The following is a 16,057-nucleotide window of genomic DNA, read 5'->3' on the forward strand; positions in this document are numbered from 1 at the left end:
TGCTGTCTCCCATGAGGAGGGAGTAGTTCTCCATCGAGGCTCGGGGCTGTACCGGTAGCTATGTGGTTCATCTCTCTCCTATGTACTTCAATACAATAATCTCATGAGCTGCCTTACATGATTGAGATTCATATGATGATGCTTGTAATCTAGATGTCATTATGCTAGTCAAGTGGATTTTACTTATGTGATCTCCGGAGACTCCTTGTCCCACGTGTGTAAAGGTGACAGTGTGTGCACCGTGTGGGTCTCTTAGGCTATATTTCACAGAATACTTATTCACTGAGTTATGATTTGAGTTGGATGTCTCTATGAAATTGTGGTGTGTTAGTACCTCCTGTGAATGCTCAAAGTGACAGCGTGGGGTGTTCATTAGTACTTGGGAATGCATCTTTAAGGTTTGCCTACATGATGAATTAGTGTTCGTTATCTTGCCAGAGAGTAATTCAGAGTAGCATAGTGAAGTGCTTATTTATATCTCTTTATGATTGCAATGTGTTTTGTATCACAATTTATCTGTGTGCTACTCTAGTGATGTTATTAAAGTAGTTTATTCCTCCTGCACGGTGTAATGGTGACAGTGTGTCCATCGTGTAGTACTTGGCGTAGGCTATGATTGTGATCTCTTGTAGATTATGAAGTTAACTATTGCTATGATAGTATTGATGTGATCTGTTCCTCCTTTCGTAGTGTGAAGGTGACAGTGTGCATGCTATGTTAGTACTTGGTTTGGTTATGTTGATCTGTCATGCACTCTAAGGTTATTTAAATATGAACATCGAATATTGTGGAGCTTGTTAACTTCGGCATTGAGGGTTCGTGTAATCCTACACAGTTAGTGGTGTTCATCATCCAACAAGAGGGTGTAGAGTCTAGCATCAACTTATTTATTCTGTTATGTGATCAATGTTGAGAGTGTCCACTAGTGAAAGTATGATCCCTAGGCCTTGTTCCTAAATACTGCTATCGCTGCTTGTTTACTGTTTTACTGCATCTTTACTTCCTGCAATATTACTACCATCAGCGCACGCCAAAAGCACTTTTCTGGCGCCGTTACTACTGCTCATATTCATTCATACCACTTGTATTTCACTATCTCTTCGCCGAACTAGTGCACCTATTAGGTGTGTTGGGGACACAAGAGACTTCTTGCTTTGTGGTTGCAGGGTTGCATGAGAGGGATATCTTTGACCTCTTCCTCCCTGAGATCGATAAACCTTGGGTGATCCACTTAAGGGAAACTTGCTGCTGTTCTACAAACCTCTGCTCTTGGAGGCCCAACACTGTCTACAAGAATAGAAGCACCCGTAGACATCAGTCTTGCTCTTATCTCTGTTGTAGTTGTTGTAGTTGTTGTTTCTGTTCTCAGTCCTGCCTCGGACCTGCAGTGCCTCTGCCTTAGATGACGAACCCTCTGCCTGCACCATAGGTTTCATCTTTTCCCTCTGCTGGAGGGCCTCATAAACTTCGGCAAGGGTTAGTTCATCACGACTGTATAACAAGGTGTCTCGAAAATTCGCAAAAGAATTAGGCAACGAGACTAACAGTATAAGAGCTAGATCCTCATCATCATATTTTACCTCCATGGATAGCAAATCAGAAACGATCTCTTTAAAGATCGATAGGTGATTCATCATTGACGCACCTTCTTGCAGTTTGTGCGAGAACAACTTCATCTTCACGTGCATCTTACTGGTTAGATCTTTGGACATGCAGATCGATTCCAGTTTCAACCACAGCGCCGCTGCGGATTTCTCAGCCAGCATTTCCTGCAAGATATTGTTGGATAGATGAAGCTGAATTAATGAAAAAGCCTTACGGTCTTTCCTCTTTTCATCGTCGGTCCAGGTCTTGGCATCTTTCTTGCCAAAACCATCAAGAACTTCATCCAGATCAGAAGATTGGGTAAGTATCGCCCTCATCTTCACTTGCCACAGAGAAAATCTCGTGGTGTAATTCAGCTGCGGTAGATCGAACTTCAAGGAAGACATGTCGCAAAACCCTAGATTGAAACACGGGCTCTGATACCACTTGTTATAAAAGCGACAAGCAAATAGCGAAGAACGAAACAAGAACACACGCAGGGGACACAAGATTTAACGTGGAAAACCCCTTCCAACACAGAAGGGGAAAAAACCACGGGCGCCAGCCAGCAAAACTTCACTATATCGGAGGGTGTTTACAAACGCCGTGGGTTATCTTATAATCTGATAAACCCTAGCCGGCGGCTTACAAGATGTATATATAGGCGGTGCCAACGATCCGTACCGTACGCTTCGGCCCAAGCCTCCGGCGACGGGCCTCGCTCCGCTCGTCAGAAGTTAGCCTCCCTTTAGTATATGAATTTGGATCACAATACAACAGCTGGCACAGGCTCTGCTGCTCAGCTCTTCTCTTCCTATTTGCGCGACTCCGTTCCCTAGTTTGCAAACTCCCCTGCAAAATCTGGTGGTAATGATCTGTGCTGACGGGTCAGACATGCAACATTTTCTCAGCAGAATACACTTGAAATGTAGTTCAAGTTGAGCATCTTCAAAGTTTTTCTGGTTCTCACTCGCCTAATAATTTCTTAGTCCTTGGTCCATACCGGGAAATGCCAATCTAACATCTAGATGGATGTAAAATTTCACAGTTTTTTTTGTAGGTCAGAACATATTTTTGCAGTAGATAAATAAATCATTCACCACATCCTTTTCCTATATCTGAACAAATCTGTAAAATCGACATTAGAGAAAGTGATGGCTGTGATTAGTATCCCTATTTTTGCATTAGAATACTAGTACTATTCTTGCATTACATTCTGAAGGATCAGTTTACAGAGGCAGAGGCGACTGGTATGGTCATCTCATGGGTTTCGAATTTCGTAAGTGCAAAATTCTGAAGGATCTGTACATTAATACATACTACATGTTGTGTTTCTTGTTCAACAGCACCATGGCATCCTTCCAGTCATATCAAACAGTCCACCGAGGACTCTTCGTCGTTGCCTTCGATTGTTCCTTGAAGAGTGTCTTGTCCTAGTTTGGAAACAGACTTCATGTCCTAGTTTGGGAACTTTGTGGGTTGATAGGGAGGCACTGGAGCTGAAGCGATTAATCGGGCCATCCAATATGCAGTCCTCGGATGTGCAGATTTCAGATTCTGAAGGAATTCTAGGTCCAGCCCGGATGGTTCCTACGTTTGGGGCTGTATGCCTGCAGAAACTGAAAATTGCGAATCAATGTAGAACTGCGTATATATTGTTGTAAAAATAGATCTGGTGCTTAAAGTAGACCAACAGTGCGAGCTAAATTGGTTACCTGGACCTTCTTCCGGAAGACAAGTCTACACTTCGAAGTCTTTGATGAATCCTATCTTTTGCTTGTCGAACCACATCAGGAAGTCGGTCACTTGATGTGTTGGTTTTCAATCCTGAGCTGAAGAGCATTTTCCTGTGGGTTGAATTATGCTGGCTACCCCGAGTAACTTCATAGCCCTGTGTTTTCTGAGTTGAAAAATGGGAAATCAATATTCTAGCTTATAATGTACTTTACTTAACAACTAGCAGTGCGGCCCTCGCAAATGCGAGGGCAGACTCTTGAATGTATTAGTATTTGTAAGCGAAATAGAAAAAGGTAGAATTCACATAGATCTATAACGATAAATTTAACAAAGACTGTGATTTATGCATGAGAGCAGTTATTACGTAACAGATAAAGTACTCCACATTTCTTTGTTTGTAAATATATTCATTTAGGATCAAAATGTCAAAGGATTGACTTCACGTATATTAATATAATGAGAATAATAAAGGTAATGTTATGAGAGAAATTATATGTATTTTTACGTATATAATTTTAAAAACTTACAATGTACCCATGAATACTTAAATAGCTTGATGTACCATCCTGCTTTATGTGATCAGCACATATATGTCTATGTTTTATGTAAGTGGCCGAAAATTTCTCATCTGCATGACATGCGTCCATGTTGTTGCTAGTGCTAGCTGTCTGAGAAGGAGCCGGCTTGATCAAGTGCAGCCATGCATGCATCTACCTGATCGGTACATGCAAGGAATTTAGCTTGATCCGGTTCACTCACATCAGCCGCCTGCGGCTGCTTGCAAGGGAGATGGAGGAGCTCGCTTTGTTCATGGGTTGTCGTGCCCAACTAACAAATCTCGCACCCGCAGGGCTAAAGATGACTCACTATAGGGAAACAATGGCCTAAGTGCACATACAGTAACCGTCCAACTGGTCGGACTCTTTCGTTCGGTTCAACTGGTGTCGATCACGTATGTGCCTGTACCGTAACATAGCTATAGGAAAAAAAATATAAAAATATCTGGCCTAAGTGAACCTACAGGAACTGGACATGTTTTTTTTTTTGCGAATTAACTGGACATGTTTGTACTATTCAGCAAATGCGTTCCACCGGACTCCTTTGTTTGGTTCAACTGGTGCCTATCGCGTCTGTGCTTGTACCGTAACATATTTTTGTAAGCATACAATTTTTAATTCCACCACTAATATCCAAAGTTAACAGATCAAATATGTAGTACATGTGGAAGCATGTGTTGGCTTGCTTTTTCATCCGTATAATACTTTTAGTATACATTTATGTAGTAACTATTTATACCTAAAAAATATGTTTTTCTCTTGTTCATCTTTTTTGTTGCAAAATAAACAATTCTTTAGACCTCCATATACTTGTTAAGGTATACTTTTGACCACAATTTTGTACATTAATATGTTACTACCTCCATCCCAAGGCTTAAGGCCTATATTTTTTTAGAAAGTCAAACTATGTTAAGTTTGACCAAGTTTTTATCAAAAATCATTAAAATGTAAAATAGAAAATTAATATTGTTAGATAGATAATGAAATATATTTTCATGTGCTATCTTCAAAATATCATATTTGTTGATAGATTATTCTGAAAATTTGGTCAAACTTAACTTGCTTTGACTTTTCCAAAAAAAAATAAGCCTTAAGACTTGGGATGGAGGTAGTATGTTTCTAAGAAAATATGAAAAATGAAACCTTGCAAAAAATAGGTAACTCACATTAAAATTACCAGTTACATATAAAATTCGCCATTTTAATTTTACAAACCAATGATCAACATAATATAAAGTTTTGGTTCAACGCGACGCTATCTTATGTAGTTTTCTTTAATCGTCCTTCAGAAATTTCAAATATTTATTATTATAATCATCTGCAAAGCTTATGATTGTGATAGTAATTTGCCGATCCGGCATAGTCTGACACGAACCTAGATTGTCGAAGACCATCGATAATACATCTGGCGACCCTAGGTCGTCCCAACATTTCCATTGTCTTCCCAAGGATTGTCGTAGTTGAAGTTATCAGAGGGATCAAATATTGCGGGTGTATATGTGACGTGGAGCTTTTCCTTTTTTTAACGGGTGTTTTTTTGAATTTTAATTTAAAAGATAGGAAGTTAGAGTCCTACAGAAATATGTGTTCCATTGCTTTCCTTTTTCATATTTCCTACCAAATATAGTGTCAGATCGAATTGCTCATCTACGTGAAATTGATCGTGTGCCGGGACAGATTGCGCAGTTACGTAAATATCAATCGCTTGTTAAATCTTAACCATGAATTATAGATTTTACTATTTAAATAATTTAATTGATGTGGCTTACCGTGACATCTGTATATTTCTTTTAGTATATAAAACAGAGCAATTACGTATTGTCACAGTCTATATGTTGAAACTTTTTCTAAACTACCCATATCCTTTGCCACCTCCTTTTCACGTAGGTTTTCTTTCCAGCTATGACGTTCCAACACAAGTAGCTATCGGCTTGGTTTGCAGGTCCAAAAATAAAATAAAAAGTAGTCTTAGGCTGATTTTGTAAACTGACGTAGCTAAGTAGGGGTTTTTTTTTTTGCAAGCAGCAATGACGTTCCGCACAATATTGCTAGTTTTCTAGATAGATATGTTTTTTAATGACGCCAGCATTTACAATTTTCCATAACTCATATTGCTTTATTAAAGCAGTCCATGTCACGTACGTTTGTGAGATCTGATTTTCTTTCGTGTCAAATATGTGTCAAACATGTTACGTAACTACTATTTCTTCATAAAATCTGAGCCATATATTTTAGATCTAACTATCAAAATTAATTAAGATGATGTGGATTAACCTGGTGTCTCCGTTAAAACTTCTTATTTTACTTTTAGTATATAATAGATACTTCACAAAAGTTGGTACGCTAGGCAAACTGAATCTGGAAGACATTTACATTTTTGTGCTGCATCTTGTATGGAAGACGTTCGTTTAAACAAATTTTTTCCCCAAAATTTAGATGCAAAAGCGAGAAACTATTTAGCAATTTCAGAGTGATAAATGACTAAGAGTGCTGTTCAAAATCTGTCGAACCCTGTGGGTTTTCATGACTAACATAAAAAGCATTTACGGAGAATATATAAGTAAAAAAAAATCTCATGGAAGCAGGTTGTACATATTTTGCAGCTACTTGCATTCTAGTTGTCAAATGCTCAAAGCTTCGCACACACTCATGAACTCTGAAATAGTCAAAATGTGTAGCCAAACTAAATGCAAAATTATTTTACATAAATGTAACGTAAGACACCCTCACAAGGCATTTGCTATCAGTTTGAATGAAACATCGATTTGACACTGTTTCTTTCCTTGAAAATTATGATTGAACTAATCAACTCGATGTCAGCAAAAACAAATTCTTGGGTAGCTCTTTACCAAAATGTAAAATGACAGAGGTAGAGGCGACTGTATATGGTCATCTCACCGGCTTGTGGTGCGCCGAGCGAAGGGGGTGAACCCGGCTGGCTGTCAGGATCCGATGGATCTGACCGGAAGAGGATCATCAAGCATAGGAATTTGAGGAGAATTCGAGATAAATTGCTAGAACTAAATGAAAGGTAAATTACAGAATAAGATAAAATTAGGGTTCATATTTCTTGGTTGATTGCAACATGATACAAGGGTAGGCTTATATAGACCTAACCAACTAAAACATGACAACATAGGTGGAATTCCGATACTGCCCTTACAGTTATTAGCCCACTAGTACTCATACACATACTATCCCCCCCCCCTAGACCATTGCTCATCAATGGACAAGTTTCATTGTCAATTCATCCATCAGAATTTGTTCATCACACCAGGGAGGCAGGAATGTAATGGAGATGATATCCATTTTCCAGATCTGAATATATTTTAGTGAAAGTAGCAGAAACTTCTTGGCATTGTAATTCTCATGGACACCTTTCTAGTTGATGAACTTGTCTTCACTGCAAGAAGTGTTGCTCATTGGTAATTGACATTTTAAATCATTGAGTAGTGGCCTGTGTCCAAACGGCTGTGATTTCCAGGAATCCATACACGTAATAGGAAATTGCAATTCCAGGGTCCCACTGTAGTTTGGCCGTTTCAAATGAAGGTGACCAGCAACGCAAAACAGTGACCATATGTCTTACCCATTTAGAAGCATTAATGCTTGTAGTCTGAGGCATGTATGCGAGTTGTCTATCTCTGAACTCACTCACATTCTTGTGCATCTTAACCACTACAAATGCGCATGTAGAACATGGATGAGCTAGGACAAGTACAACTATTGCAGTTATTTCAATAGCAGTATATGAGTGCAGATTTTCAGGAGCTCCAGGATCCCATAGTAATTTTGTTGCTAGTCTGATTGAGAAAGTCCACAAACATCTCATCCGACAATATTCAGTTTTCAGCACACTGTTGCAGTAGAAGTGACACAGGTAATTACCTTCTACAAGAGCTCAGGGGCGGGGAATTCGCGGCTCAGGGAGTCGTCAGTGGGCTCCACCGGCAGCGGCGGCGGCGCTGGAAGTAGAAGAGCTTGGCGGTGATCGGCATTCAGCCTCGGAGAGAAAGAAGAGCAACGACCATCCCCTATCCTTCTGCAGACTATGTATTGTATTGTTTCTGTTCAGCAGCACCCGCCGGCCGGCGTGTGTGTGCTGTGTCTGGCCATCGTCGCCTCCGCTCCTTCCGCGTCGTCTATAGCTCAGTTTGCGCTTGTCCGTGGTAGGATTCGGATGCAGAGCGCATATCCAAGGGAGCCCCCATACAATACTCATTTGTTTTTCCCTATGTTTCAAAAACTGGTCCAAAGCCTCTCTTTTTTTTTTTTACTTAGAAAGTTCAGGACTTCTTTGTTCACTTAAACAAATCATTACAAAGGGTGCCACAGATACATTTCAGGACATCATTAAGGGAAAGAGGGAACAACCAAATGTTCAACTCGACGAACGATATGTGCTAAATTATTTAGCAAAAGACGAATGGGACAACAAGTCACATATCATAAAGAACAAGCCAGGGCTTTGATATCCTCTATAAACCAATATGATGTTGTTCAGTCTTTTGTCTCGAGCAAATGTCAATGTACACTTCACATGAAGTGCTTCCCCAAACCACCGCCTCCTCGCGGCCGACAAGGAAAGCCACCAACACCGGCAAGCGCCTCCTACCACCAGATTGACTCCGCCTTCACCTTGTGAGGCAGCCTCCCTAGATGCTTGAGCTCTCCGGGTGACCTACGAAGTAGCGAGAATGTCACCGCTTGACGAGGCCGCCCCCTAGATGCATGAGCTCTCCGCGTGGGCTGCGAAGCAACGAGAACCTCACAGCTACCTTCCTCAGTGGCCATGCGCGGGCTTCCCGACAGTCACCTCCGGAAGTGCCGAGGGAGAAGGAAAGGAAGGGGAGGCGCTAGGGTGTGTCGCCCCAGAGCGGAGAGACGCAGGGGCGAGCTAAACGTTTTCGGGTTCCCATTTTGAACGCTCTCCCTTTGTTTCTTTTGGGTTTCATATCTAGCTTGTCCTAACTTAGGAATTCTTTTGATGATGTTGTTGTTTGTGTAATATTTTGCATGTTTATGGATACATCAACAATTATTTATTTCATATTTTGTTTTAAAATTCAGAAATATGATTTCTAATTTTAATTAAAATAACAAGATCAGTGGAGCTCGAGCCAAAAATCTCCAATGCGTAGAGTTCGACTATTTTTTACTCTCGTTCTTTCTATCCCTCAAGATTTAGTCAAAACCCGGACCGGGTCGAGCTTCGGACCGGTCTAAAAATTCCCGAAGCTTAAATATAGGCCAGTTTGGCCTGGCCAGACCATAAGGACTAGAAATCAAGCCCGACCCATTCCAAAGCATGGAAAAGCCCGGTCCAGCCTGGCTCTTGTCTAAATCACATATTTTGTAGGCCCAAACCTAAACTGACCCAACGTTTGGCTCAAGATTCAGGCCCGAGCCCCGCCTAACATACATGCCCTGATGCCTGGCCCCGCCCAGAACCTTTAGGCCGGGCCGGGCTGCGCATACCGAGCTATCCTTATGATTGAGTAGCTGCACCAAGCAACTAGTTCGATCGAGGGGGAGTGCCTATTGTGCGCTTTAAGCGGACCAAACAATTGGCTCTGCACAACCCTGGCTACGATGGGCTGTCCCACATCAGCTGGGCAGATGTTTTCCAATTTCTTCATTCGCACGTGTACTCAATTTGTTGTAATTTCCCTCTCGCAGTAGAGAATAGTGGCGCGCGTATATGTTCCAATTTTTGCTGGCCCATTTTTGTTTCGGTGTTTCCTCGTGTGCACACTAGAATAAGGCCCCAGAACTTATGTTCATAAAAAAAATAGATTTTAAAAATATTCAAATTTAAAAATTGTTAGAATCTGAAAAATGTTTGAACTTCCCAATTTGAATCCAGAAGATGTTTAGATCTAAAAATTGTTCGAACCTGAAAAATGTTTGAATTTAAAAAATTTCCGAATCTGAAAACGTTTAAATTTAAAAAATATTTAAATCTAAAAATGTTCAAATCTGAAAATTTTCGGATTTAAAAAATGTACCAATCTGATTTTTTTCTTTAAAATCAAATCTAAAATTAGTTGGATCTGAAAAATGTTCGAATTTCAAAAACATTCAAAGTTCGAAAGAAGTTCTGATTTAATTTTTTTAGAGAAACTTGAGAATTTCATGTATGATAGAAATTCAAAAAAAACTGACTGGCAAAATCGAAATAACCGCCAAAAAACCAGGAAAATCGAAGAAGAATCTGAAGAAAACTGGAAAAACCAGACACTGCCTAGAATTAGTCCGCCCTGTGCGGAGCGCCGGATAGCTCCCGCTGTGAGTGGAGAATAGGAATCCCCCACGATCGAGCAGGCCACCTCCCCTCGTCTCGTCTCCCTTGCTCGAGCAAATCAAATCAAATCGAGCTGCTATAGGCAACCTCCGCACTCCCGTGCTCCTTTTTCCCCCCAAAATCACAAGCGTCACGGGGTGGCAGAACAAGGTTGCGGCGACGCAGTAAAGGAAGAAGAGCACAACCCTAGCCCAGGTTCGTGACTTGCCTACTCCTCCCCACTCCCCAGGTTCCTACGCGGAGGAATTTGGTGATTCTCCGTTTTTTTTTTTTTTGAGATGGTGATACTCCGTTTTTAACTTGTGCTTTGGACCTTTGGCGCCTGGTTTGGGTTGGAGTGCCTTTTTTGCCCAAAGTCATGCACGCAGTTTCGATTTGGTGTCCCAGATAGCTACCGGATGGGACTTGCTCTAATACACTAATCCATCGGTTTATATTTAGGAACAGACTGATAGTGATCCCAAGACATTTGCGTATATGAATTGAATTAAATAGAACACGGCAGACAATGAAGCTCTTTTACACAACGAAAGTAGAAGAACTGGAGACCCTTGATGATAGCATACAAGAGCAGAGCTTACTCCCTCGATATGACATGACATGAAGTTGCCCAAAAGATACTATCAATAGTCTAACACACCTTATTCGCAAAAAAAAAAGTCTAACACGCCTGGCATGTTAAACTACATATATCATCTACTTTAGCTGGACATAGAGCTTATCACAGATTTGATGTCATTGGCAATATTCTTGGCGTCCGCGGCAATACCAGCCAACCCTCTCCTCGCCAACCCAGCACAGTAGAGCCTATTTTCACCTTTCCAATGATTCGGATATTCTTTGGTTGGCAGCCCATTGTCATTTAACATCCCCTCACCATTCTGCACTCATAAATAAGATGTAATTTGGTTAGGAGTTTAACAATTGTTGCAGCAGAAAGAATATAACTTAGGCATATTCAAAAACTATGTGAGTACCTTAAGCCACATATTTGCTGTGCTCTTGTATCCAGTTGCAAACACAATTGCATCAAATGATATTTCATCTCCTCTTTGAAATTTAACTATATTTCCCATGATCTCACTAATGCTTCCTTGAACCTACACATTGGTAAAGAAAATATTAATACAATGGCATAGTAAATCTACATATGGTATATGTAAAGGTTTATACTTACTTGGATGATGCCCTTTTTTATCAAACCAACGGTGCCGACATCAATCACAGCGGATCGGCCGGTTTTTGACTTGAGCATCATTGGACCCATGTTTGGCATTGTGATGCCATGCCTTGATAAGTCTCCAAACATGAATTTTGCCCCCATAACAAGGAGTTTATCCACTAGATTCAGCGGAAGATGGTGGGCTAGTGTCATCCCCAACCGGATTAGCTCCTTTGTCATTACATGAATCTGCATCCACAAAATTTGTGACACATCTTTAGCAGCATACAAGATAAATTAAAATATCATTCTACTGGTAGTTATACTAAGAAATTGTATCCCATTACCAAATAAAAATATATAGTGCACATACCGGGCTTCTTACAACAATTGAAGTATTGACACCATGGGTCGCAAGGTCGTAAGCGATTTCCATCCCGGAGTTGCCAGATCCAATGACCAGCACACTCTTACCGGAGAAGCTCTTGCCTGCCTTGTATCTTGATGAGTGGATGGTCTCACCCGGAAAATTTTGAAGTCCAGGGATCACCGGAATATTCTCTGCACTATTTTCACCACTTGCTACAACAAGAAACTTTGCTGTGAAATTTATTCTTTTGCACTCTGCCATGTCGTGAGCCACGATGGACCAAACTTTTTTCTCACTGTCGTATGTTGATGACTCCACACTAGTGAGATACTTCGGCTGAATATTGAAACACTCAATATAGTCATCTATGTACTTGACAAATAGGGCTTTTGGTATGTATGTTGGTGCATCTGCTGGATATGACATGTGTGGTAACTCACAAAACTCCTTCGCAAGATGCAGCTTCAAACGATCGTATGCGCGGTTGCGCCAAAGTGACGCACTGCAGTCCTCACGCTCGACGATGACATAGGGAATGGACAATTGGGTAAGGCACGCTGCTGTTGCGAGGCCTGCTGGCCCAGCACCAACAATCAGCACCACTACATTCTCCATTGCAAAGACAAGATTTGGCGAAGTTGTGGGAAGGGGTGCAGTGCTAGGCTAGGAGACTTAGAATAAGAAGAGGTATGTGTTTGCTTGCTAGCTGAATGAATCTGTGGATTAGATAGTCACATATGAGGCATATATATGCTTGTAAATGTCGCGTACCAAGATTAAGGGACGCGAAAAGAGATAAAGATCAGTTGACACATATAACCTGAAAATTGGAATGTTATAGATGCCATTGTTGGTGTGAAACCATGTCTGCTACAGAATAGGCAAGAAATGCCATCCCGATTGCTTGCATTCTTTTGGAAACTTACCAGCCATATTTGGGTATAGTGTATAGTTGAATAGTGTTTCTTTCTTTTAATTCCTATCATCATCAATAAAAATTCATCCAGGATAAATATATGTTCAGAGTATATATATTCCAAGTGTTTCTTTCCTTTCCTGCACTTGTTGACAATATAAACTGAAATTTGATACAATAAGTATGAGTCAACGTCTCTCAACATTTTGACCAAAACTGAAGGATTTCTCACTGTGCATTTATAAACATTATTATTTGATTACCCAAGAGATCAAAGTGCATCTTCGATTGACAACATTCTGCATTAGACTAGGTAAACCACAACATTTTCTCGTGTCAATGAACTATTCCACCATGGTATAATCTGCACACTACATATGTGAACTCTTGTGCAGCTTATTCTCGCTTTTTTGCTTCTAGTTGATGGTTATGCGCTAGTCGTGAATGTCTTATGTGCATGGAAATTTTAGATTACATGAGTGATGTAAAGTAGCAAAATAGAACAAAGACTAAACCTTGTATTCTACTTGGATTTTTATTTTGTAAAACATGAGAATAACAAAGATGCCATATGAGAAGCCGTAGTTTATCAACGAGGACAAGGAATAGAAGTTCTTTTAGTAATCAAAGTGATTGGCAAGAAGCTATTAAATCGGGCATGAGCATGACCTTTGCTTATTTTGCTATTTTGGAACACATGGTAAATAACAAGTAATTAAATGACTTACATGCACAAACACAACTAAGATCAAATTTTAGATATGAACTTTAACTCAGTATTTGAAAAAAGCAGAATGTTATTAACTCAAACAGAATACATGTACACGGTTGGAATGTATAATTTAAATGCAGTTTGAATCAGAAGATTAAATCCAGATGGCATAATTACAAGTAAACAAAGTAAAAATGAAATAGAAAATCCTTAATTCTTATCGTTGTCTTCTCCTTTTTTTTTCTCCTAATCTTCTTCAAACCTGCAATCAAAAACATCAAAGACAAAGTAGGGATGATTAGTATGGTTTCATGTATGCATCTCTAGGAGAGATACATTGTTTTGTTTATGATCTTAATCCATCTGGCAACAAGAAGTGGTAATGTGGCGCTACCGAATACAACATGCACATTCCTGTTTGCACCAACTCCCTGTGCATAGAAATACATGAACTGGTGCATTGTGTCTGCAAGTACATGAATGAGCACTTATGTGCATCTAGAGAACCGGAAACACACAACATATGGTCTAATATTGGATGACTACAATCAGTTCTTATTTGAGGGTGACTACAGAACATAATGATGGAGAACCAAGGACTCTTTGACCAGGTATTAAGGAAGGATGTTTTCAGGTTTATATACACCAACTCAATTTTTTTGTTCTCTTACTATTTTTTCGATTTCAAATCCCCGTGCAAAATATATGGCAGGGTATTTCTGGATGAGCACAGAAGCTAGGTGTTTATAATTAGCCAAAATTATTTTCCGGCGTAAGATATTTCCTCTGGTTCCTAATTGTTCATTAGGTGCTGATGATGACACTATTAATCATTTATATATGAAGTAACAATTGTTCCTTGTTTACATAAAGTGGTCTGTTTGAGCAGCTAATTGCGTGTCTTTGATTTGTGGGAAGTGGCTTTGTGTGTGCAGGAGAGAGGTGGAATGCAGGCTTGCCAAGACACTGTCAGTCCGTCGCCATTCACCAAGCAGAGCCGACCCTTCACTAAGCAGAGCCGAAGCCAGTTGCCCCATCTGTGCCATCGTTGCTTAATGTGACACCGGATCCGAAGGGCAAACAATATGTATGTGAAGAGGAGGAGCCAAATGGTGGCAAGGGAGAGAGACCAACGGGTCCTTGCAGAAGACATCGGTGTGTCACGGCACACATATGACCAATTCATCTACAGATATTATTCATTGTTCTTGCGACGCAGGGACACATTACTGATATATACATCAAAAAACACAGCAACTCCAAGTGTTCTTTCACTGCAGCGGTGCAACCTTTGTTAACACTCCAGGTCACTCTTTCCGTGTAGGCTAACGCTGGCCCTGCAGTACGGACAATCAGCGCGGGACTGGAGCCATTGCTCCAGGCAGGCTGAATGGAAGATGTGTCTGCATTGCAGCTGTACCAGCCCTTCTGCGGCACCATGGCATCCTTCCAGGCATATCGAGCAGTCCACGGAGGAGTCGACATCGCCGTCTTCGATTGTTCCTTGGAAAGTTTCCTGTCCTAGTTTGGAGAGAGGTCTTGGATGCGCCACTACCGCTGCCGTGCCGTTGCAAGGCTCTGCTGTGGTTTCTTTAACTTCGTGGGTTGAAAGGGAGGTGCCTGAGTTGAAGCGAATAGTTTGGCTTTCCGGGCTGCCATCCTTTGACGCGCAGATATTAGTTTCAGAAGAGAGATGAGGCCCAGCCCGAATGGTTCCTACAGCTGGTGCTATCTGCCTGCAACAACTGAAAAACGTGGATCAGATCAATGCAGAACCCCGAATATTTTAGTACATAGATTTGGTGCTTAAAATAAACCAACAGTGTGAGCTAAATTGTTGACACTGACCTACCGGGAAATAAGTCTGCACTTTGGAGTCTCCGATAAAGCCTCTCCTTTGCTTGATGAACTGCATCAGGAAGTTGGTCATTTGATGTGTTGGTGCTCAATCCTGAGCTGAAAATAATGTTCCTTGTGGGTTCAATTATGCTTTTGCTTGAAGCCCCACAATCTTTGTGGCTACTCCGAGTAACTTCATAGCCTGCGTTTTGTAGATCGACTGATGAGAAATCAACAGCCAGTTTATACTGTAATTATCAATGCTTCAAAAAGTTGGTATTGTAAGGCAAGCTGAATTTGGAAAACGTTCAGACTTTTGTATTGCATCTCGTATAGCAGATGCTCATGTAATCATGCAATTCCTTTGTTTTTTACCAAATTTGTGTAAAAAAGCAAGCGAACCTATGTAAGCAATTTCAGAATAATAAAATGACTAAGAATGTCATTTGCAATCCTTGGAACTCTGTGGATTTCTTGGTCTAAGTTAAACTGTTCTGTAGAACAATAAGTGAACAAACAGGCTGCACACACGGCACATTTGCAGTTTTTTTTCGATAAAGGGAATATATTAATATCAAGAAGATACCAATTACACCCAGCCTCTGCAACAACGCACCGCCCTAATGGCACTACGGATGCACACAGCCAAAAACAAGAAAAGAAAACTAAGAAACAAAAGTCCCGCTACAGTATCTTGGGCCTAACAACAGCAATACATCCACCGCCAAGACAACACCTGAATTACAGACTCTCCAAAAACGACGCCTCCAAGAAAGGAACAGTGCTCAAACACCATCGTCGCCCGATCAAAGATCTTAGGTTTTCACCATGAAGATAGTCCCCGCTCTCAAAACAATGCCTCCACCAAGGTCATTG

At 40.7% G+C, this 16,057-nt stretch overlaps 1 protein-coding gene and 1 long non-coding RNA gene across 2 annotated transcripts; one reads left to right on the forward strand and one right to left on the reverse strand.

Moving 5' to 3' along the window:
* Nucleotides 1-10,110: 10,110 nt before the first annotated feature.
* LOC139830525 (uncharacterized) lies at nucleotides 10,111-15,635 on the forward strand. The gene is made up of 2 exons (XR_011742793.1): nucleotides 10,111-10,377; nucleotides 14,278-15,635. It is a non-coding gene; the product is annotated as an uncharacterized lncRNA (long non-coding RNA).
* Nucleotides 10,884-12,329, reverse strand: LOC127347172 (probable indole-3-pyruvate monooxygenase YUCCA10). The gene is made up of 4 exons (XM_051373389.1): nucleotides 11,718-12,329; nucleotides 11,360-11,593; nucleotides 11,160-11,282; nucleotides 10,884-11,063 (listed from the first exon to the last, which is right to left on the reverse strand). Exons 1-4 carry the CDS (start codon nucleotides 12,327-12,329, stop codon nucleotides 10,884-10,886), a joined length of 1,149 nt encoding a protein of 382 aa, XP_051229349.1.
* Nucleotides 15,636-16,057: the final 422 nt, after the last annotated feature.

Source organism: Lolium perenne, chromosome 4 (assembly GCF_019359855.2).
Source record: "Lolium perenne isolate Kyuss_39 chromosome 4, Kyuss_2.0, whole genome shotgun sequence".
NCBI classification, from domain to species: Eukaryota; Viridiplantae; Streptophyta; class Magnoliopsida; order Poales; family Poaceae; genus Lolium; species Lolium perenne.

Coding starts and splice junctions, on each gene's coding strand:
- LOC127347172 (XM_051373389.1), bottom strand. CDS start 12,329: ATGGAGAATGTAGTGGTGCTGATTGTTGGTGCTGGGCCAGCAGGCCTC. Junction 11,594..11,717: donor CAATTGTTGTAAGAAGCCCG/GTATGTGCACTA, acceptor TTGTGGATGCAG/ATTCATGTAATGACAAAGGA. Junction 11,064..11,159: donor CAGCAAATATGTGGCTTAAG/GTACTCACATAG, acceptor TTATGAGTGCAG/AATGGTGAGGGGATGTTAAA.